This window comes from Bombina bombina, chromosome 4 (assembly GCF_027579735.1).
Source record: "Bombina bombina isolate aBomBom1 chromosome 4, aBomBom1.pri, whole genome shotgun sequence".
In the NCBI taxonomy this organism is placed as follows: domain Eukaryota; kingdom Metazoa; phylum Chordata; class Amphibia; order Anura; family Bombinatoridae; genus Bombina; species Bombina bombina.
In genome coordinates this window covers 799,408,941-799,434,249 of record NC_069502.1, presented here as the reverse complement: position 1 = coordinate 799,434,249, position 25,309 = coordinate 799,408,941, and the positions used below count along the sequence as shown (strand labels likewise).

The 25,309-nt window shown below is 42.8% G+C and overlaps 1 protein-coding gene across 2 annotated transcripts in view; it reads right to left on the bottom strand.

Moving 5' to 3' along the window:
* The window catches only part of LOC128657019 (gastrula zinc finger protein XlCGF26.1-like), a 68,390-nt gene that overhangs the window by 8,402 nt on the left and 34,679 nt on the right, over positions 1–25,309 (bottom strand). For both annotated transcript variants that reach the window (XM_053711244.1, XM_053711245.1), the window contains 2 exons: positions 14,816–14,923; positions 3,253–3,360 (listed from right to left, as the gene is read on the bottom strand). In XM_053711244.1, coding sequence (XP_053567219.1) covers positions 3,253–3,360; positions 14,816–14,923 — 216 coding nt within the window. The remainder of the gene's footprint in view (positions 1–3,252; positions 3,361–14,815; positions 14,924–25,309) is intronic.

Genomic DNA, 25,309 nt, shown 5'->3' with positions numbered 1-25,309 from the left:
TGGACCTCGACCCGTATCTTGGGAGCTTGGCATTCTGTTGGGATGCCATAAGATTCAATTCCGGCTGACCCCACTTGAGAATCAGATGGGAAAACACTTCCGGATGGAGTTCCCAGATAAGGTGCCACTCCAATGCCCCTTGACCGAAATACCGCCAACAGAGACCCCAGAACCTTTGTGAAAATTCTGGGAGCAGTGGCCAGGCCGAAAGGAAGCGCCACAAACTGGAAATGTTTGTCCTGGAAGGCAAACCTTAGAAACCTGTGATGATCCCTGTGAATAGGGACATGAAGGTACACATCCTTTAAATCCACTGTTGTCATAAACTGACCCTCCTGGATTAAAGGAAGAATGGAACGAATAGTTTCCATCTTGAATGACGTAACTCTGAGAAATCTGTTTAGACTTTTGAGGTCTAAAATTGGTCTGAAGGTTCTCTCCATTTTGGGAACAACAAACAGATTGGAATAAAACCCCCGACCCTGTTCCAGAATTGGAACGGGAACAATTACTCCCAGGGCGGAGAGGTCTTCTACACAAAGTAAGAACGCCTCTCTTTGTCTGGTCTACAGATAATCTTGAAAGAAGAAACCTGCCTCTGGGAGGAAAACTTTTGAACTCCAATTTGTATCCCTGAGACACTATTTCTATTGCCCAGGGATCTGGAATGTCCTGAACACAAGTCTGAATGAAGAAGGAAATTTTGCCCCCTACAAGATCCGGACCCGGATCAGGGGCATGCCCTTCATGCTGATTTGGATTCAGTAGCCAGCTTCTTGGATTGTTTACCCTTATTCCAAGTCTGGTTGGGTTTCTATGTATGCTTAGATTCATTGTTCCTGCTTAGAGGAGGAAGAGAAAGAATTTTCCTTGAAATTTCGAAAGGAACTAAAATTACTCTGTCGCCCCTTTTGTTTGTTTCTCTTATCCTGAGGTAGGAGATGACCCTTACCTCCCGTGATATAAGAGATAATTTCTGTGAGGCCAGGTCCAAACAAGGACTTCCCCTTGTAAGGGATCGCTAGAAGCTTAGACTTAGATGATACATCCCCAGACCAAGGCTTTAACCATAAGGCTCTGCATGACAGAATAGAAAACCCCGAAATTTTAGCTCCCAATTTAATAATTTGAAGGGAAGCGTCCGTAATAAAAGGTCTCTCCCATTCCTTAGTAATGATCTCCGAAGCTCGCCTTGGAACAGGAAATCCGTCTGAGTAAGAAGGAACTTCGAAATATCTGTCCAATTTACTAGACTTCGTAGGGGCAACCACTACCGTGGAGTCAAAGTCGTCCAAAGTAATCAAAACCTCCCTAAGTAACAGGCGGAGGTGATCAAGTTTAAACCTAAAAGATACCACCTCACTTTACCACTTCCTATAACTAACGTAGGCAAAGAGAATGACTAGAGTGGGAGGGAAGGGAGGAGCTATTTAACAGCTCTGCTGTGGTGCTCTTTGCCGCCTCCTGCTGACCAGTAGGTGAATATCCCATTAGTAATTAAGATGATCCGTGGACTCATTGTGTCTTAAAAAAGAAATCCTATTGGCTGTTCAAATCAGCCAATAGGATTTAAGCAGCTCTCATTCTATTGGCTGATGAATCAGCCAATAGAATGAGAGCCGCTTAAATCCTATTGGTATACTGTTAAGGGGTATTTGTTTTTTTGAAGCAAAAGAGCTGTTTATCTTAGGGCAATGCCCTACAAAAGGCCCTTTTGAGGGCCCCCCCAAAATATATATATACAAAAATTAATACATAAAATTTAATTAACAATGAAACGAATAATACTAGTAGTCCACCTAATAAATACAAATGCAAATGGAAAAATCATACAACAAAAGTTCACAGGGTTCCAGCTGTGTAAGTCCCGAGCGAGGCGCCAAGCTGTACAAGAAAGGAAAAGAGAAACACAGCGCATCCGCGATTCACAGTATCGTTTATTCTTACAATGAAAAAAACACACTTACAAGATAACAGTGTGAAAGAAGCACTTTGCCCACTGGCCTGATTATATAGCCTGCTGTACTCCTCGAGGGAATCCCAGAGACGCCGACCTGCAGCACCTGGTTTCCCACTCCTCTCCGCAGCTAAGTGTAACAAACTTTCCACTGTTCAGCACAGTCCTGACGTTTCCTGTAGGTACCTCCTCCCTACGTGTTTCCTCTGCTCACACACTGAGTGGTTTGCACGATGCAGCTTTGCAGGTGACTTTACACAGCACAGATAAACTGAAAGAGCAAGGATTTACTCTGTGAAAGATCAGCTATCCAGAGGTAGAGGTCACGTGATCAGACTGGAGAGAGCTGAACCCACAGCCTAGAGGGAACAACAATAATCTGCTGTTGGTGACAGCCAGCTGGAGGCTTTAAGATCCAGCCTGCTTTGTCAGCACTAATTCAAACTTAGTGCTCAACTAAATGTAAATGTGAAAAAATGTATGTAGGACGTACGAAAAGGAGCATAAAAAGAAGTCTGCCTGTGAGCAGAGGAAACGCGTAGGGAGGAGGTACCTACAGGAAACATCAGGACTGTGCTGAACAGTGGAAAGTTTGTTACACTTAGCTGCAGAGAGGAGTGTGAAACCAGGGGCTGCAGGTCGGCGTCTCTGGGATTCCCTCGAAGAGTACAGCAGGCTATATCATCAGGCCAGTGGGCAAAGTGCTTCTTTCACACTGTTATCTTGTAAGTGTGTTTTGTTCATGTGTGATTAGGATGCGCTGTTTCTCTTTTCCTTTCTTGTACATGAGGACTTAACCCTTGATTTCCCAAAGGACTCTACACCAGTCTCAGGAAATCATGTATTATTTAGAAGGTAAATTAAAATGAGAACATGGCCTATAAATATAAAAAAGCTAAAACAATTCTATATTAGAAATCTAGCAATTTGAAATGTACTGCTAAGGCACACGTACCCTCTGCAGTGTGGTGTCATATGATAACTTAGGTCTTGCTGACGATCTATAGCACACGAGCAAACAATAAATGTCACAGAATCACTGCTGGTGCACAGTGTAAACTTGTCCATAGAGGCGCCTAGCAACCAGTAAAAAGGAGACTTACTGACATGTTTAGGGCTAAGCTAGAACAGCAGTCAAATAACAATGAATTTCTTTGAAAAATGTGTTTATAATGCAATTTATCTATGCACAATTTTATTAGAAACTTGTAGGTTACTTTACTGGGAGAGTTCCATGGTCAGACCCTTCACACATGTGCAGTCACCTGTACCTTGTGTCCCACATGTACACTCACCTGTATTTATATTGTCACATATTTCCTGCTCTGCCGCTTCTGGCATATTACTTAGCCACTGATCTTCTGATTGTTCTGTGTTACATGAAATCTTAGCATCTTTTTCAACTGGAAAAAAAAAGAATAAATATAAAAAACACTATTTACATGGTCTCTATTTAAAAATTAGTTTAGTGTGATACATTGTGTAATTTAAGTTAAATACACCTGAGCCTATATCATTAATAGTCACATCTGGATGAAACAAATTATATAATGACATTAGCACAACAGTAAATACAACCTGTGTCATACAGTAAAGCAAGTTAGCTGGGAATCAGTTACTTTACTCGCTGCAAATACAGCCACCATTGTAACCAATCATAATTCCCACATGAGACGTATTACAGGGTTTTGTGAGTGGTACACTGCTGGTGCAATACTGCCCCCTGCAGATTTGCGGCCAATCGGCCGCTTGCAGGGGGTGTCAATCAACCCAATCGCATTCAATCTGGTTGATTTCAGGTGATGTCTGTCCGCCTCCTCAGAGCAGGCCGACAGGTTATGGAGCAGCGGTCTTTAGATCGCTGCTTCATAATTTGTGTTTCTGGTGAGCCTGAAGGCTCACCAGAAACACGGGGCATCAAGCTCAATTTGGAGCTTGAAAATTCGGTCTCATACACACAACTGTGACCGGCATCCCTCAGACACATCACACATGTACACTCACCTGTGCCCTGCATCCCCCATACATGTCATACAAATACACTCACCTGTGCCCTGCATCCCTCAGACAATCACACACATGCACACACCTGTGCTCGGCATTCCACATAAACATCACACATGTACACTCACCTGTGCCTGGCATCCCACAGACACATCACACATGTACACTCACCTGTACCCATCAGACACATCACACATGTACACTCACCTGTGCCCTGTATCCCTCAGACACATCACACATGTACACTCACCTGTGCCCTGTATCCCTCAGACACATCACACACGTACACTCACCTGTGCCCTGTATCTCTCAGACACATCACACACGTACACTCACCTGTGCCCTGTATCCCTCAGACACATCACACACGTACACTCACCTGTACCCTGTATACCTCAGACACATCACACACGTACACTCACCTGTGCCCTGTATTTCTCAGACACATCACACACGTACACTCACCTGTGCCCTGCATCCCTCAGATATTTCACACACATACTTACCTGTGCCCTGCAACCCACAGATATGCTATACATGTACACTCACCTTACTTGGAGTTCCATGGTCAGGCACGTACACACACCTTTGCTCTGCGTCCCTCAGACACATCACACACATGCACTCACCTGTACCCTGCATCCCACAGACAAGTCACACACGTACACTCATCTGTATTTATATTGTCACATATTTCCTGCTCTGCTGCTTCTGGCATATTACTTAGCCACTGATCTTCTGTTTGTTCTGTGTTACATGAAATCTTAGCATCTTTTTCACCTAAAAAAATAATAATCAATCAATAAATCGATATTTACATGGGCTCTATTTAAAAATTAGTTTAGTGTGATATATTGTGTAATTTAAGTTAAAAACACCTGAGTCTACATCAGTAGCAGTCACATCTGGATGAAACAAACCCATATAATAACATTAGCACAACAGTAAATACAACCTGTGTCATACAGTAAAGGGAGATAGCTGGGAATCAGTTACTTTACTTGCTACAAATACAGCCTCATTGTAACCAATCAGAATTCCCATATGAGAAGTATTACAGGGTTTTGTGAGGTTTTTGAAAACCAAATCCATGCACCCCTCAGACACATCACACACATACACTCAACTGTGCCCTGCATAAGTCAGACATGTCACATGTACACTCACCTCTGCCCTGCATCCCCCCTACATGTCACATACATATGAGAGAAGAAGGTAAAAAACCTACAAAAGTTGTGTAACAAAAAAGCACTCTACATCTCTTATCAAAGCCTAATTCCAAAATTAATTGGTCCGATTATGTATAACTGGAAAATGCTTGTCAATTCCCACTAAGGGGAAAACAAATTGGGGGGAGGGGATGTAAGGTTAAAATACAAACTTTATTAGTTACAAGTTAAAATAGGGAAACACCGTTAAAATTAATAGTGATGTCAAACCAACCCATAATATGGTGAGTGGTCCACGACAGGTAAATCACTGGCTAAGTAATTTATTTATTCATTGTGATGCAAGGAGCAGAATTTTATATGTTGTCTGTCATAAACTGAGAACAATAGTGGGGGATTATGATCTTTAAATTAATTACTTGACATTTAGTGGTTGTGTTCCCTGGATTAACAGAATAAACCCTCTTACAAAATCAAAGTCATAAATAAATTATGATGTCCCCCCTAAGTGTATACATTGTGACTCAGTCCCATATGTGATTATGGTGTCCGATTAATTCATATATGAAAGCTACCATATATATCACTAAATATAAAATTTGTCTTGTGATGATTACTCACATAAGGTAGTTAGCAATTGTACAAATATTGTAAGATTAAAGGGAAAATAGAATAGTTGTATAAATATTCTGGGATATAAGGTAAATTCTAGTGGAATCACTGTAGTAATTAAAAATTATTTCTGAAATGAAATGTGTTTGCATTTGTTAACATATACGTTACACTTTTTTTATATATGTATATCTCTTTAAGTGCTGTATATTAATTATGCGGAGACTATAATAGTCTGTCTCTAAAACATACAGCAGTTAAGTGGTATTACCACTAATTATCCAGTTATATTGTTCTTATAATCTGAGGTGTCAATTATTAAGCGACTTATATTTAAATATACATTGTGGTAATCTTTATTGGGTCAGTGAAATACTCCAACTAGATATGTGATTTTGTTTGTGAAATTCGATGGTTATTACAAACCCCCAAAAACCACAACGTAGATATTACTGAGTCACGATTATGAACAGTGAAGCTGATGTGTAACGATAACGCTACAAAATACAGCCTCATTGTAACCAATCAGAATTCCCATATGAGACGTATTACAGGGTTTTGTGAGGTTTTTGAAAACAAAATCCATGCACCCCTCAAACACATCACACACATACACTCAACTGTGCCCTGCATAAGTCAGACATGTCAAATGTACACTCACCTGTGCCCTGCATCCCCCCTACATGTCACATACATACCCTTACCTGTGCCCTGCATCCCTCAGACACATCACATACGTACACTCACATGTGCCCTGCATCCCCCATACATGTCACACACATGTACACTCACCTGTGCCATGCATCCCTCAGACACATCACATACAGACACATCACATACGTACACTCACATGTGCCCTGCATCCCCCATACATGTCACACACATGTAAACTCACCTGTACCCTGTATCCCTCAGACACATCACACATGTACACTCACCTGTGCCATGCATCCCTCAGACACATCACACATGTACACTCACCTGTGTCATGCATCCCTCAGACACATCACACATGTAAACTCACCTGTGCCATGCATCCCTCAGACACATCACACATGTACACTCACCTGTGCCATGCATCCCTCAGACACATCACATACGTACACTCACCTGTGCCCTGTATCCCCCATACATGTCACACACATGTACACTCACCTATGGCCTGCATCCCTCAGACATGTCACACGTACACTCTCCTGTTTCCTACAGAAATGTCACAAACGTAGAATCATCTGTGCCATGCGTCCCTCAGACATGTCCCAGATGTACACTCACCTGTGCCCTGCGTCCATCAGACACATCACACACGAACACTCACCTGTGACCTGCATCCTTCAGGCATGCCACACACGTACACTCACCTGTGCCACACATCCACCAGACATGTCACACGTACACTCTCCTGTTTCCCACAGGAAAACACGTAAAAGCATCTGTGCCCTGATTCCCACAGACATGTCACAAGCGTACACTCACCTGTGCTCTGCGTTCATCAGACACATCACACACATACACTCACCTGTGCACTGCATCCCTCAGACACATCACACACGTACACTCACCTGTGCCCTGCATCCTTCAGACACATCACACACGTACACTCACCTGTGCCCTGCATCCTTCAGACACATCACACATGTACACTCACCTGTGCCCTGTATCCTTCAGACACATCACACATGTACACTCACCTGTGCCCTGTATCCTTCAGACACGTCACACACGTACACTCACCTGTGCCCTGCATCCCCCATACATGTCATACAAATATACTCACCTGTTCCCTGCATCCCTCAGACACATCACACACGTACACTCACCTGTGCCCTGTATCCCTCAGACACATCACACACGTACACTCACCTGTGCCCTGTATCCCTCAGACACATCACACACGTACACTCACCTGTGCCCTGTATCCCTCAGACACATCACACATGTACACTCACCTGTGCCCTGTATCCCTCAGACACATCACACACATACACTCACCTGTTTCATTCCTAACTTTATCTGAAGAAATCAACATAAAGAATCAGAAGGAAACACATTCATATAACAATCTAAATAAAAAAGAGAAAGTTGCACTTAACACTCTAAAAAATAATCCCAATTTGGTAGTTGTCAATTCAGACAAGGGTGGTTCAATAGTGATACTCAATAAAGATCAATATTTAACTGAGGTTTATAGACAACTAAATGATATACATACATATAAGAAATTAACGTTTAATCCTACAATTAAATACCAGAGAGAGTTAAAACATCTACTAGACATAGGATTAGAGGAGTCTATATTGACCGTCAAAACAGGAGAATTCATTTATGTTGATACACCCAGAGTCCCGGTATTTAAGATCTTACCAAAAATACACAAATCCTTGGAAAATCCCCCAGGGAGGCCAATTATCTCTGCTATTGGCTCCCTGGGAGAGAGATTGGGACAATGGGTTGATGCACAACTTCAGCCAGTTGTACAATCGTTACCAGGTTTCCTCAGAGACACTAAATATTTGTTGAGACTATTACAAAATTTCACATGGAGAGATGGTTACAAATTTGTAACCATCGATGCTATATCCCTATACTCATGTATTCCTCATGAGTTGGGGATTAGTGCAGTCAAGAAAATGTTAGAAAAGTATTCAGAATATGACATCAAACTAATTAATTTCATTCTACAAGCCATTTCCTTCTTATTGGAACATAACTTTTTTATCTTTAATGGAGAATTCTGCCCCATCGTATGCGAATCTTTACCTTGCAAACTTTGAAACTGAGACAATATTTAATGAACAGAATGAGTTTAGAGATAACATTAAAATGTACACTAGATACATTGATGATATCTTGATAGTGTGGGATGGCTCCAACCAAGCTTTAGAAAAATTTCTTGATTATCTGAACAATAATGTGGGGAACCTAAGATTTACATCTGAGGCCTCAGAAAACAATATACCATACTTAGATCTAATTTGTCATTCTGAAGATAAAGTAACCACGGAGGTTTACAGAAAAGATATAACAGGCAACACTATACTGAGAGCAGACTCATTACATCCATCACATTTAAAAAAGGGCATACTCAAAGGTCAATATATAAGGCTTAGACGCAATTGTACTTATCTTGAAAATTATTGGAAACATGCTAATGATTTAACATCACGACTTATAGATAGGGGTTATAAGCCTTATGACCTAAAGAAAATATCTGAACAGGTCTCCCATTACAATAAGGACAATCTGTTGAAAGATAATATCAAAAAAAGTTCAGATAATAGTGGTATAAACTTTGTTCCAAAATTCAGTAAACAGTACAATGATATTTCCAACATTATAAGAAAAAGGTTGCCGATATTAGAAAATGACAAAGATTTACAATCTATTTCTGCCATGTGTAATTTTGTCTCTAGGAAGTCTGAAACTTTTGGTGAGAAAGTAATGAAGAATTTCAGTTCCAAAAAAAATCAAAATGAGACGAACACAAATAAAAATTGGCTATCCAGAAAAGCTGGTTTCTATAGATGTGGTGGCAGGCCTTGTAAATGCTGTGAATTTGCTAAAACAAGTGACAGTTTTATTTCAACAAACACAGGTAAATCATTTAAAATCAGGGATTGTGGGGGGCGGAGCTGACTAGCAAGGAGAATGGACGTGTTTTTATGGAGCTCCTATGTTATAATGAACTAACGATGGGCAAATATATAACTTTCTAATGACTTCAACTTCTCAACACCTTAGTAGTTTAGGGTGATACGATCTACTAACTTTTTGCTAAAAATAACCCCTTAATCTGCGGGCTATGAATCTACCCCAATAGTGACACAGCTTGGGGCCTGCTGTCTTTGGCGCGGCAGCTCGGATATAACTCTTGAAGAGTCTCTATCTTCCTCCCTGCAGAATGAATCTCGAGGCTGCACTACACAAGATTGAAGATCGCTTTTGCGGCGCCCTGGAGGCTTATTACTCCGAAATGAACCTCTTACTCCAGCAGCTATGCGAACAGCTTTCTAATCCACATGCTGCGCAAGATGGCGGTGACAAACCGAGAACAGCTAGCACTGATGCCACGCTAGATATACATGTCCCTGAAATCTCCATCTCCCAGAAGGTAGCTGCTATATCTATTGAAGCTAACAGACAGCAGTGCAACCAGAGCTACAAAGCCCTGAAGGACGGCTTGAGAGCAATGAGAACTAGACCTGCTGCTCCGGTGTTCAGATCAACAAAAGGCATGAAGCTAAACACCTACCTGTCAGACTCCATGACAGCGGCATCACGCACGCTGATTACCGGAGTTACCTTAGATGTTCCTATTCCCGGATGGGCAGATTCTCACGATACCCCAACCTCATCTAACGGAGGCACCATGGGGAGCATATCATTAAAGGCATGTGATCCCTTCTTTCCAAGACTGTTTTCAGGGGCCAGCAAGGCAACAGCTACGGGTATTGGCTAGAGCAAGGTGATTATGGCGGCAGTCCTGAACCGTTCTGTGGGGCACTTGAGATGGAGACTTTTTCTTTTCTTTTTGTATTACACTTTGCCGTTTGGCGCTACACCCATCAAGCGCAGTATTTGCAGGTACCCACTAACTGATCTTTATCTCAGCCTATGCTCCTGTCACTGGAAGATATTTATGATGGCGGCGACGCCGGATACATCACCCTTCCCAGTCAGTTTTTTGAACTATGTGTCATGAGAAGTATCACATGAACTACTTAATTGTGGGACATATATTGATTCATTCATATTTTGAGGGTTTGTGTTTATCTGTTATGTACTGTCCTACATGGTCTGCTGTTAAAATGTTCTTTAGTTATACCTCTGATCTCGTGAACCACACCAGCTTCTAGTTTTGGTACAGTTTGAACACTTGCTACCGCACACTTAGCCTTAATCTAGAACTAGAGAACTTTGTGATCGTGGAGTTATCAGCATAAGAGCCTCTAGCCCATAGGTGCACATAGTCTCCACTTTCTTAACCCCTTACTTAAACCTACTGTATTCATTCCAGCAGCTACTTAAGGCTTCTACCATGTTGAATCTCCCGTGTCTCATACTTAAATAAGGTATGGACCTGAGTCTACAATTTAGATATAGTTGCATGCTGTATTATATATCAGGAACAGTGTTTAGGTAGACGTTTTGTTTATGACCATAGTTCTATTTTTAAGCCCCAGGATTGTCTTTATCCCTGCTCATTCTTGCTGCAGCTACACTAGGTGACTATTGTGCTATTAGTCCATCTATGAGCTTAACCACTTTGTCCTCACTAACTTACCCTTCTAGTGTCATTTAGATATCATCTAGAGAGTCGCTTGCACTTGAAGAGATTAAGATTATCTTTACTAGGATCTGCTTTCTAGAGGGCATACATAATCTCATGTAACATAACAACGGTCTTCCATGATAGTCTGCAATGTGGGAGATTATCCACAATGTTTTAGTTGAGGCATACTTATTCATTATCATGACTAACATATGAAGAAGTGGACACTGTATCATGAGCCTCCTTGAACCCACTGTATATGCTTAGACTAGCTTCTCTAAAACATCTAATGGAAAGATATACTCGAGGCCCCTCTCCATGCCATATATGTAGCTGGTATATTTAGCTGTTATAACAGCATGTTGCTGCTAAACATGTGGTTTCAGAGCTTTCTATCATATCTATATGGCATTTACCTTGCCTTCATTTGCGAATATGGCCACATTTATTACTATATTTACTCAGAGCAAAATAATATCTCTTTCAATTACTAAGTGGATGACTGTATATTTGCTGTTTCTGTTAAGAGTTGTTCTTTGTCATCCTATCACTTGGATACTATACTATTATTTCGCTATACACATAATAACTGTTATTATACATCATTTTCTATATAACATTACCAATCCCATATCCCTCTTAGTTCCTAGTATCTGCATACTCACAGATAATTTGACCCATGTGCATACCTAAGACCCCCACTACTGTGGTCTAATGCTAGTTGAAATAAAATTCTAAGAAGATTACCATCCGACGAAAAACCCCTCCACATTCTTCCCACATTCCCTTATTCCCACATATATCACTGGCCCTATACCTATCTGTCTATACATCTACACTAGGTTACCCACAGTGTTCATTAATATATCTTATTTTTACTTTCTTCTGATAAATAACCTCTCTAAGGAAGCACCCTAAAAGCTTAATAATTCGGTACATTTAGAACCCCAGCACCCATTCCAGACTTGCAGCTTTTTAACCTCCGCCCCCCACATGTTTTCCCCCCTTTAGAGCGGCTTTGGCCCGCTGAGCTTCCCTCCCCCTGATAAAAACCAACATACCAACTCCTATATTACTCTAACTCATTAGAATACATATTTAGCTATTTCACCATAGTAATATAGAGACCATTCACTATGCCTTCTTATTCAAAGGTCACAAAAGAGGTTTCATACTCATACGTCCTAGCCATTCCTCTCCCTCACATGTTGATTCATTATGTCACTCCTATCCTTAACAATACACATTTATAGCTACATACTTGTACACATACTCCTCTACCCATTTCTAGATGTAATATCTCTCTTATTTCGATCTTGTTACCATTTTAGGCTATAACCCTTATACGCTCACATACATAGAAGTGATGACACTTATCACGACAATAATCACTGAAATATTGCCTTCCTCGGCTCTAGATCAAATCTATTTCCTACAAGGGAGTTGTTAAGATGTACTCTTTATGTTTGACTTTATATAGACGTATTTACTATTTCGCTGTAATTGTTTATTACCTCAATAAAAAAATATTTTCAAAAAAAAAATAAAAAAATAAAAAAATCAGGGATTGTATAGATTGTAACTCTACATATGTTGTTTACCTTATCACTTGTCTATATTGTAATTTTCAATATGTAGGACTCACTTTGAGATTACTAAAGGACAGGATAAGGGAGCATTTACTATCAATAGAGGCAGAAATACCTAAGACACCAGTGGCTAAACACTTTGCACTCCATGATAGTAATTTAGGCTATTTTAGTTTCCAAGGAATAGAACATGTTTCCTTGGGAATACGTAGAGGAGACAGATATCAAGCTTTAAGTAGAAAGGAAGTGTTCTGGATCTATACATTAAGAACTGGATCCCCCAATGGTATGAACAAGATTAGCGATGTCAAATTGTTTATAGATAGGAATTAGATATAATTATTCCAGTCCATGTTAGATCTTATATTATTTATATATAAATGAAATCTGACATATCTATGCTTTTTCTTCTAGATTTTGCATTTTGGGTTTTGCTAAGTGTCTATGTGACACATGTGATTATACAACAACCGATATCCCATATAGTATAATGTTCTCTGTTGAAATGTGATATGATGTTGGGGAATAAATATGCAGAGATTGGACAGTTATCAATTATTATATGGCATTTGACTTTTATACTGTATTCATATGTAATATGTGCAACCTCTGTGTGTTTCTTTTCCCATCATCATTTAAAATCACATTGTATGAAAAAATTGTTTTGCATTATTTATATTCTCTTTCTTAATGTTTTACATTTTAAATGAGCTTTCTTAATAGTTGTTATAGGATAGTGTATATTTGTGTATGAAGTATAGTGATTATTGCAATGGAGGTACTGAGTGTGTTAAACCTGAAAAAGTGTTGAACAAGTTGCAATTGGCTGAAATACCTCTTACCTTGACTATTTAACAGCTGTGAGTAACGCTTGTTTATTAGCTCTGATGAACTGCCTCTGAGGCAGGAAACGCCTCAGCTGTGTCCTGTGCTGTGTCTTTATGCTGGTTTTAAACAGATGAAATAAAGGATCGTTTTTATACTATATACCTTCTCTCCTTGCTCATTTTCGGTGAGATCGCTACATCAGACACATCACATATATACACTCACCTGTACCCTGTATCCCTCAGACACATCACACACGTACACTCACCTGTGCCCTGTATCCCTCAGACACATCACACACGTACACTCACATGTGCCCTGTATCCCTCAGACACATCACACACGTACACTCACCTGTGCCCTGTATCCCTCAGACACATCACACATGTACACTCACCTGTGCCCTGTATCCCTCAGACACATCACACACGTACACTCACCTGTGCCCTGTATCCCTCAGACACATCACACACGTACACTCACCTGTGCCCTGTATCCCTCAGACACATCACACACGTACACTCACCTGTGCCCTGTATCCCTCAGACACATCACACATGTACACTCACCTGTGCCCTGTATCCCTCAGACACATCACATATGTACACTCACCTGTGCCCTACTGCCCTGTATCCCTCAGACACATCACATATGTACACTCACCCGTGTCCTGTATCCCTCAGACACATCACATATGTACACTCACCTGTGCCCTACTGCCCTGCATCCCTCAGACACATCACATATGTACACTCACCTGTGCCCTACTGCCCTGTATTCCTCAGACACATCACATATGTACACTCACCTGTGCCCTACTGCCCTGCATCCCTCAGACACATCACATATGTACACTCACCTGTGCCCTACTGCCCTGTATCCCTCAGACACATCACATATGTACACTCACCTGTGTCCTGCATCCCCCATATGTCATACAAATACACTCACCTGTGCTCTACTGCCCTGTATCCCTCAGACACATCACATATGTACACTCACCTGTGCCCTACTGCCCTGCATCCCTCAGACACATCACATATGTACACTCACCTGTGCCCTACTGCCCTGTATCCCTCAGACACATCACATATGTACACTCACCTGTGTCCTACTGCCCTGTATCCCTCAGACACATCACATATGTACACTCACCTGTGTCCTGCATCCCCCATATGTCATACAAATACACTCACCTGTGCTCTACTGCCCTGTATCCCTCAGACACATCACATATGTACACTCACCTGTGTCCTACTGCCCTGTATCCCTCAGACACATCACATATGTACACTCACCTGTGCCCTGCATCCCCCATATGTCATACAAATACACTCACCTGTGCCCTGCTTCCCACAGATTCACGTCACACTAGTACACCTACCTGTACTTATATTGTCACATATTCCCTGCTCTGCAGCTTCTGTCATATTACTTAGCCACGGATCTTCTGTTTGTTCCGTGTTACTTACAATTTTAGCATCGTTTTCATCTGAAAAAAATATCAGTAATAGAAATAAATAAATAAATCATTCTTTGCATGGTATCTTTATAAAAGTTAGTTAAAAATTTTTTTTTAAAAAAACAGTGGAATTTAAGTTAAATAAACCTGAGCCTACATCAGTAGCAGTCACATCTGGAAGAAACATCCCATGAAATGACATCAGCACAACAGTAAATACAACCTGTGTCATACAGTAAAGGGAGTTAGCTGGGAATCAGTTACTTTACTTGCTACAAATGCAGCCTCACTGTAACCAATCAGAATTCCCATATGAGACGTATTACAGGGTTCTGTGAGGTTTTGAAAATAAAATCCATTTCCCATTGGTTATTAAAACCCCACTATAGCCCATTTAATGATCTTAACTTGTATTGCCTGTGTGAGAGAGAGTACCACAGTGATATGATAGAGACATCAGATATATAAAGGGATTTATATAGTTCAAGACAAAGGCATTTTCTCTTAGAGTAAAAATAATAGGAGGAATAATGCAAGTTATCAAGTTTAACCTTTTCACCACTGAGCCATTTCATACCCTGTTAACCAACGCGCCACTCGTAATCTGGCCCTAAATGGATCTAAAATAAATGTTTCACCCACGGGCTGCATCCCTGCATTTGCACGTGCGTCTTCACAGCTCATTAGAATATGCAATTCAACTGCGTACACTATTGCACATTTTCATAGTCATCGCTGCTGCCACTTCTCAACTGGGTATTTATCACTAATAATAATTAGTTGGTTCTGTCTTTAATGTTGTGTCTTGCTGGCAGAGTTCAATGTCCCTTTAAAATTATCCACGTAAAAATAAATATTACAAAGCTGTTTCTCTGCTGGTCTTTCACATGTACAGGGAGTGCAGAATTATTAGGCAAGTTATATTTTTGAGGATTAATTTTATTATTGAACAACAACCATGTTCTCAATGAACCCAATAAACTCATTAATATCAAAGCTGAATAGTTTTGGAAGTAGTTTTTAGTTTGTTTTTAGTTTTAGCTATTTTAGGGGGATATCTGTGTGTGCAGGTGACTATTACTGTGCATAATTATTAGGCAACTTAACAAAAAACAAATATATACCCATTTCAATTATTTATTTTTACCATTGAAACCAATATAACATCTCAACATTCACAAATATACATTTCTGACATTCAAAAACAAAACAAAAACAAATCAGTGACCAATATAGCCACCTTTCTTTGCAAGGACACTCAAAAGCCTGCCATCCATGGATTCTGTCAGTGTTTTGATCAGTTCACCATCAACATTGCGTGCAGCAGCAACCACAGCCTCCCAGACACTGTTCAGAGAGGTGTACTGTTTTCCCTCCTTGTAAATCTCACATTTGATGATGGACCACAGGTTCTCAATGGGGTTCAGATCAGGTGAACAAGGAGGCCATGTCATTAGATTTTCTTCTTTTATACCCTTTCTTGCCAGCCACGCTGTGGAGTACTTGGATGCGTGTGATGGAGCATTGTCCTGCATGAAAATCATGTTTTTCTTGAAGGATGCAGACTTCTTCCTGTACCACTGCTTGAAGAAGGTGTCTTCCAGAAACTGGCAGTAGGACTGGGAGGTGAGCTTGACTCCATCCTCAACCCGAAAAGGCCCCACAAGCTCATCTTTGATGATACCAGCCCAAACCAGTACTCCACCTCCACCTTGCTGGCGTCTGAGTCGGACTGGAGCTCTCTGCCATTTACCAATCCAGCCACGGGCCCATCCATCTGGCCCATCAAGACTCACTCTCATTTCATCAGTCCATAAAACCTTAGAAAAATCAGTCTTGAGATATTTCTTGGCCCAGTCTTGACGTTTCAGCTTGTGTGTCTTGTTCAGTGGTGGTCGTCTTTCAGCCTTTCTTACCTTGGCCATGTCTCTGAGTATTGCACACCTTGTGCTTTTGGGCACTCCAGTGATGTTGCAGCTCTGAAATATGGCCAAACTGGTGGCAAGTGGCATCTTGGCAGCTGCACGCTTGACTTTTCTCAGTTCATGGGCAGTTATTTTTCGCCTTGGTTTTTCCACACGCTTCTTGCGACCCTGTTGACTATTTTGAATGAAACGCTTGATTGTTCGATGATCACGCTTCAGAAGCTTTGCAATTTTAAGAGTGCTGCATCCCTCTGCAAGATATCTCACTATTTTTGACTTTTCTGAGCCTGTCAAGTTCTTCTTTTGATCCATTTTGCCAAAGGAAAGGAAGTTGCCTAATAATTATGCACACCTGATATAGGGTGTTGATGTCATTAGACCACACCCCTTCTCATTACAGAGATGCACATCACCTAATATGCTTAATTGGTAGTAGGCTTTCGAGCCTATACAGCTTGGAGTAAGACAACATGCATAAAGAGGATGATGTGGTCAAAATACTCATTTGCCTAATAATTCTGCACTCCCTGTATTATAGAAGGTTTAAGTACAATGCCCCTTTAACTCACAATATACAGACGACATACAGATGAGCAGATCATATAATGCTGTGAGATTTATTTTATGCTCCTACAAAGTGCTACTGACGTCTCTGCAGCTGATCAGATGACAACAGTAATGATTATACTCAGATATAAATGACAGCAGCTGTATAGGGCTTGGGTGTCATGTGATCAGGATAACTAAACACTAGGCAGTGAGTATCAGGCTATATTGTACTGTGACACTCAGTGTGTGATTGTGGTGACACCCTGACTGGTGATATAATGTACAGCACTTACAGACAATAAGCTATAAAACCAGGCAATACCCCATAAACAGAAGACACGTCACACACGTGCACTTACCTTCATTGTCACTGTCACACACGTGCACTTGCCTTCACTGTCACACACGTGCACTTACCTTCATTTTCACTGTCACACACGTGCACTTACCTTCACTGTCACACACGTGCACTTACCTTCACTGTCACACACGTGCACTTACCTTCAGTGTCACACACGTGCACTTACCTTCAGTGTCACACACGTGCACTTACCTTCAGTGTCACACACGTGCACTTACCTTCACTGTCACACATGTGCACTTACCTTCACTGTCACACACGTGCACTTACCTTCACTGTCACACATTTCCTGCATTGGAGCTTCCAGCTGACACATTACACTCAGATACTCTGCTTTGACATCTATGCATTTTGAATAGAAGCATTTTTGTAATATAGATGTATTAGCGAAAATGCTTCTAATAAAAGCTATAGCTGTTTCAAACATGTATTTAAGTATGCACCGTGCACCAGCATTTTAAACCCAGCCTAAGGTGCTTTTACCATCTGGTAATGACTCAATTTGTTAATTGCTGACATGATACAAGTCCCGCAGGTGCTCTGAGCAGCTGTAGAATTTAAAATGCTGGTGCACAAAGAAAATCCAGCTATGCTGCACGTGCAGAAAAAATAATAACACTAAAACAGTGAAAACTTTAACTATAAGTATTTTTGCTTATTCTTGTATAGCACAAAAATGTTTCAATTCAGAGATTTAATTCATCTATGCGCATTTAAATTTTGACCGGAATGTCCCTTTAAATTTATATATAATAGTCTATAGATTAAATATTGTTCCACTACTGTCATTGTATTAAAAGGATATTTACAGTATATTACAAAGTACCAGATGCCAATTTATTCCTATATTTAATCTTTATTAATGGCCCAAATGTCTGAGTTCACAATAAAGAGTTTTCAGAATACCATTTAATGAACTAGAAGAGGGATAGAGAGGGCACATTTGTATCATTTACATGACGCAGAGGGTGAGAGAGGGCATGTGTGTGTACCATTCACATGAAGCAGAGGGTGTGAGAGGGCATGCGTGTGTACTATTCACATGAAGCAGAGGGTGAAAGAGGGCATGCGTGTGTACCATTCACATGACGCAGAGGGTGAGAGAGGGCATGCGTGTGTGCCATTTACATGAAGCAGAGGGTGAGAGAGGGCATGCGTGTGTGCCATTTACATGAAGCAGAGGGTGAGAGAGGGCATGCGTGTGTACCATTCACATGAAGCAGAGGGTGTGAGAGGGCATGCGTGTGTACCATTCACATGAAGCAGAGGGTGAGAGAGGGCATGCGTGTGTACTATTCACATGAAGCAGAGGGTGTGAGAGGGCATGCGTGTGTACTATTCACATGAAGCAGAGGGTGAGAGAGAAGGGAAGAGAGGGCATGCGTGTGTACTATTCACATGAAGCAGAGGGTGACAGAGGGCATGCGTGTGTACCATTCACATGAAGCAGAGGGTGTGAGAGGGCATGCGTGTGTACCATTCACATGAAGCACAGGGTGACAGAGGGCATGCGTGTGTACCATTCACATGAAGCACAGGGTGACAGAGGGCATGCGTGTGTACCATTCACATGAAACAGAGGGTGTGAGAGGGCATGCGTGTGTACTATTCACATGACGCAGAGGGTGAGAGAGGGCATGCGTGTGTACCATTCACATGACGCAGAGGGTGAGAGAGGGCATGCGTGTGTGCCATTTACATGAAGCAGAGGGTGAGAGAGGGCATGCGTGTGTACCATTCACATGAAGCAGAGGGTGTGAGAGGGCATGCGTGTGTACCATTCACATGAAGCAGAGGGTGAGAGAGGGCATGCGTGTGTACTATTCACATGAAGCAGAGGGTGTGAGAGGGCATGCGTGTGTACTATTCACATGAAGCAGAGGGTGAGAGAGAAGGGAAGAGAGGGCATGCGTGTGTACCATTCACATGAAGCAGAGGGTGTGAGAGGGCATGCGTGTGTACCATTCACATGAAGCACAGGGTGACAGAGGGCATGCGTGTGTACCATTCACATGAAGCACAGGGTGACAGAGGGCATGCGTGTGTACCATTCACATGAAGCAGAGGGTGTGAGAGGGCATGCGTGTGTACTATTCACATGAAGCAGAGGGTGAAAGAGGGCATGCGTGTGTACCATTCACATGAAGCAGAGGGTGAGAGAGGGCATGCGTGTGTACCATTCACATGAAGCAGAGGGTGTGAGAGGGCATGCGTGTGTACTATTCACATGAAGCAGAGGGTGAAAGAGGGCATGCGTGTGTACCATTCACATGACGCAGAGGGTGACAGAGGGCATGTGTGTGTACCATTCACATGACGCAGAGGGTGAGAGAGGGCATGCGTGTGTACCATTCACATGACGCAGAGGGTGAGAGAGGGCATGCGTGTGTTCCATTTACATGACGCAGAGGGTGAGAGAGGGCATGCGTGTGTGCCATTTACATGAAGCAGAGGGTGAGAGAGGACATGCGTGTGTACCATTCACATGAAGCAGAGGGTGAGAGAGGGCATGCGTGTGTACCATTCACATGAAGCAGAGGGTGAGAGAGGGCATGCGTGTGTACCATTCACATGAAGCAGAGGGTGAGAGAGGGCATGTGTGTGTACCACTCACATGAAGCAGAGGGTGAGAGAGGGCATGCGTGTGTACCATTCACATGAAGCAGAGGGTGAGAGAGGGCATGCGTGTGTGCCATTTACATGAATCGGAGGGTGAGAGAGAAGGGAAGAGAGGGCATGTGTGTGTATCATTTACATGAAGCAGAGGGTGAGAGAGAAGGGAAGAGAGGGCATGTGTGTGTATCATTTACATGAAGCAGAGGGTGAGAGAGAAGGGAAGAGAGGGCATGTGTGTGTATCATTTCCATGAAGCAGAGGGTGAGAGAGAAGGGAAGAGAGGGCATGTGTGTGTACCATTTACGTGAAGCAGAGGGTGAGTGAAGAGAAGATAGCGCACGTGTGTGTATCATTTACATGAAGCAGAGGGTGAGAGAGAAGGGAAGAGAGGGCATGTGTGTGTATTATTTACATGAATCAGAGGGTGAGAGTGAAGAGAAGATAGGCCATGTGTGTGTTGCCATTTACATAAAGCAGATGGTGAGAGAGAAGAGAGGGCGCACGTGTGTGTATCATTTACATGAAGCAGAGGGTGAGAGTGAAGAGAAGAGAGGGCGCACGTGTGTGTACCATTTACATCAAGCAGAGGGTGAGAGTGAAGAGAATAGAGCGCACATGTGTGTACCATTTACATGAAGCAGAGTGTGAGAGTGGAGAGAATAGAGCGCACGTGTGTGTATCATTTACATGAAGCAGAGGGTGAGAGTGAAGAGAATAGAGGGCGTGTGTGTGTATCATTTACATGAAGCAGAGGGTGAGAGAGAAGGGAAGAGAGGGCATGTGTGTGTATCATTTACATGAAGCAGAGGGTGAGAGAGAAGGGAAGAGAGGGCATGTGTGTGTATCATTTACATGTAGCAGAGGGTGAGAGAGAAGGGAAGAGAGAGGGCATGTGTGTGTACCATTTACATGAATCAGAGGGTGAGAGAGAAGGGAAGAGAGGGCATGTGTGTGTGTATCATTCACATGAATCAGAGGGTGAGAGAGAAGGGAAGAGAGGGCATGTTTGTGTATCATTTACATGAAGCAGAGGATGAGAGAGAAGGAAGAGAGGGCATGTGTGTGTATCATTTACATGAAGCAGAGGGTGAGAGAGAAGGGAAGAGAGGGCATGTGTGTGTATCATTTACATGAAGCAGAGGGTGAGAGAGAAGAGAAGAGAGGGCATGTGTGTGTGTGTATCATTTACATGAAGCAGAGGGTGAGAGAGAAGGGAAGAGAGGGTGTGTGTGTGTATCATTTACATGAAGCAGAGGGTGAGAGAGAAGGGAAGAGAGCGCACGTGTGTACCATTTACATGAAGCAGAGGGTGAGAGAGAAGGGAAGAGAGGGCATGTGTGTGTATAATTTACATGAAGCAGAGGGTGAGAGAGAAGGGAAGAGAGGGCATGTGTGTGTATCATTTACATGAAGCAGAGGGTGAGAGAGAAGGGAAGAGAGGGCATGTGTGTGTGTGTATCATTTACATGAAGCAGAGGGTGAGAGAGAAGGGAAGAGAGGGCATGTGTGTGTATCATTTACATGAAGCAGAGGGTGAGAGAGAAGGGAAGAGAGGGCATGTGTGTGTACCATTTACATGTAGCAGAGGGTGAGAGAGAAGGGAAGAGAGAGGGCATGTGTGTGTACCATTTACATGAATCAGAGGGTGAGAGAGAAGGGAAGAGAGGGCATGTGTGTGTGTATCATTCACATGAATCAGAGGGTGAGAGAGAAGGGAAGAGAGGGCATGTGTGTGTGCCATTTACATGAAGCAGAGGGTGAGAGAGAAGGGAAGAGAGGGCATGTGTGTGTATCATTTACATGAAGCAGAGGGTGAGAGAGAAGGGAAGAGAGGGCATGTGTGTGTATCATTTACATGAAGCAGAGGGTGAGAGAGAAGAGAAGAGAGGGCATGTGTGTGTGTGTATCATTTACATGAAGCAGAGGGTGAGAGAGAAGGGAAGAGAGGGTGTGTGTGTGTATCATTTACATGAAGCAGAGGGTGAGAGAGAAGGGAAGAGAGGGCATGTGTGTGTATCATTTACATGAAGCAGAGGGTGAGAGAGAAGGGAAGAGAGGGCATGTGTGTGTGTATCATTTACATGAAGCAGAGGGTGAGCGAGAAGGGAAGAGAGGGCATGTGTGTGTATCATTTACCTGAAGCAGAGGGTGAGAGAGAGAAGAGAAGAGAGGGCATGAGTGTGTACCATTTACATAAAGCAGAGAGGACGAGAGAAGGGAAGAGAGGGCATGTGTGTGTATCATTTACATGAAGCAGAGGGTGAGAGAGAAGAGAAGAGAGGGCATGTGTGTGTGCATCATTTACATAAAGCAGAGGATGAGAGAGAAGGGAAGAGAGGGCATGTGTGTGTGCATCATTTACATAAAGCAGAGGATGAGAGAGAAGGGAAGAGAGGGCATGTGTGTGTATCATTTACATGAAGCAGACGGTGAGAGAGAAGGGAAGAGAGGGCATGTGTGTGTGTGTATCATTTACATGAAGCAGAGGGTGAGAGAGAAGGGAAGAGAGGGCATGTGTGTGTGTGTATCATTTACATGAAGCAGAGGGTGAGAGAGAAGGGAAGAGAGGGCATGTGTGTGTATCATTTACATGAAGCAGAGGGTGAGCGAGAAGGGAAGAGAGGGCATGTGTGTGTGTATCATTTACATGAATCAGAGGGTGAGAGAGAAGGGATGAGAGGGCATGTGTGTGTGCCATTTACATGAAGCAGAGGGTGAGAGAGAAGGGAAGAGAGGGCATGTGTGTGTATCATTTACATGAAGCAGAGGGTGAGAGAGAAGGGAAGAGAGGGCATGTGTGTGTATAATTTACATGAAGCAGAGGGTGAGAGAGAAGGGAAGAGAGGGCATGTGTGTGTATCATTTACATGAAGCAGAGGGTGAGAGAGAAGGGAAGAGAGGGCATGTGTGTGTGTGTATCATTTACATGAAGCAGAGGGTGAGAGAGAAGGGAAGAGAGGGCATGTGTGTGTATCATTTACATGAAGCAGAGGGTGAGAGAGAAGGGAAGAGAGGGCATGTGTGTGTACCATTTACATGTAGCAGAGGGTGAGAGAGAAGGGAAGAGAGAGGGCATGTGTGTGTACCATTTACATGAATCAGAGGGTGAGAGAGAAGGGAAGAGAGGGCATGTGTGTGTGTATCATTCACATGAATCAGAGGGTGAGAGAGAAGGGAAGAGAGGGCATGTGTGTGTGCCATTTACATGAAGCAGAGGGTGAGAGAGAAGGGAAGAGAGGGCATGTGTGTGTATCATTTACATGAAGCAGAGGGTGAGAGAGAAGAGAAGAGAGGGCATGTGTGTGTGTGTATCATTTACATGAAGCAGAGGGTGAGAGAGAAGGGAAGAGAGGGTGTGTGTGTGTATCATTTACATGAAGCAGAGGGTGAGAGAGAAGGGAAGAGAGGGCATGTGTGTGTATCATTTACATGAAGCAGAGGGTGAGAGAGAAGGGAAGAGAGGGCATGTGTGTGTGTATCATTTACATGAAGCAGAGGGTGAGCGAGAAGGGAAGAGAGGGCATGTGTGTGTATCATTTACCTGAAGCAGAGGGTGAGAGAGAAGGGAAGAGAGGGCATGTGTGTGTACCATTTACATGTAGCAGAGGGTGAGAGAGAAGGGAAGAGAGAGGGCATGTGTGTGTACCATTTACATGAATCAGAGGGTGAGAGAGAAGGGAAGAGAGGGCATGTGTGTGTGTATCATTCACATGAATCAGAGGGTGAGAGAGAAGGGAAGAGAGGGCATGTGTGTGTGCCATTTACATGAAGCAGAGGGTGAGAGAGAAGGGAAGAGAGGGCATGTGTGTGTATCATTTACATGAAGCAGAGGGTGAGAGAGAAGGGAAGAGAGGGCATGTGTGTGTATCATTTACATGAAGCAGAGGGTGAGAGAGAAGAGAAGAGAGGGCATGTGTGTGTGTGTATCATTTACATGAAGCAGAGGGTGAGAGAGAAGGGAAGAGAGGGTGTGTGTGTGTATCATTTACATGAAGCAGAGGGTGAGAGAGAAGGGAAGAGAGGGCATGTGTGTGTATCATTTACATGAAGCAGAGGGTGAGAGAGAAGGGAAGAGAGGGCATGTGTGTGTGTATCATTTACATGAAGCAGAGGGTGAGCGAGAAGGGAAGAGAGGGCATGTGTGTGTATCATTTACCTGAAGCAGAGGGTGAGAGAGAGAAGAGAAGAGAGGGCATGAGTGTGTACCATTTACATAAAGCAGAGAGGACGAGAGAAGGGAAGAGAGGGCATGTGTGTGTATCATTTACATGAAGCAGAGGGTGAGAGAGAAGAGAAGAGAGGGCATGTGTGTGTGCATCATTTACATAAAGCAGAGGATGAGAGAGAATGGAAGAGAGGGCATGTGTGTGTGCATCATTTACATAAAGCAGAGGATGAGAGAGAAGGGAAGAGAGGGCATGTGTGTGTATCATTTACATGAAGCAGACGGTGAGAGAGAAGGGAAGAGAGGGCATGTGTGTGTGTGTATCATTTACATGAAGCAGAGGGTGAGAGAGAAGGGAAGAGAGGGCATGTGTGTGTGTGTATCATTTACATGAAGCAGAGGGTGAGAGAGAAGGGAAGAGAGGGCATGTGTGTGTATCATTTACATGAAGCAGAGGGTGAGAGAGAAGGGAAGAGAGGGCATGTGTGTGTGTATCATTTACATGAATCAGAGGGTGAGAGAGAAGGGATGAGAGGGCATGTGTGTGTGCCATTTACATGAAGCAGAGGGTGAGAGAGAAGGGAAGAGAGGGCATGTGTGTGTATCATTTACATGAAGCAGAGGGTGAGAGAGAAGGGAAGAGAGGGCATGTGTGTGTATAATTTACATGAAGCAGAGGGTGAGAGAGAAGGGAAGAGAGGGCATGTGTGTGTATCATTTACATGAAGCAGAGGGTGAGAGAGAAGGGAAGAGAGGGCATGTGTGTGTGTGTATCATTTACATGAAGCAGAGGGTGAGAG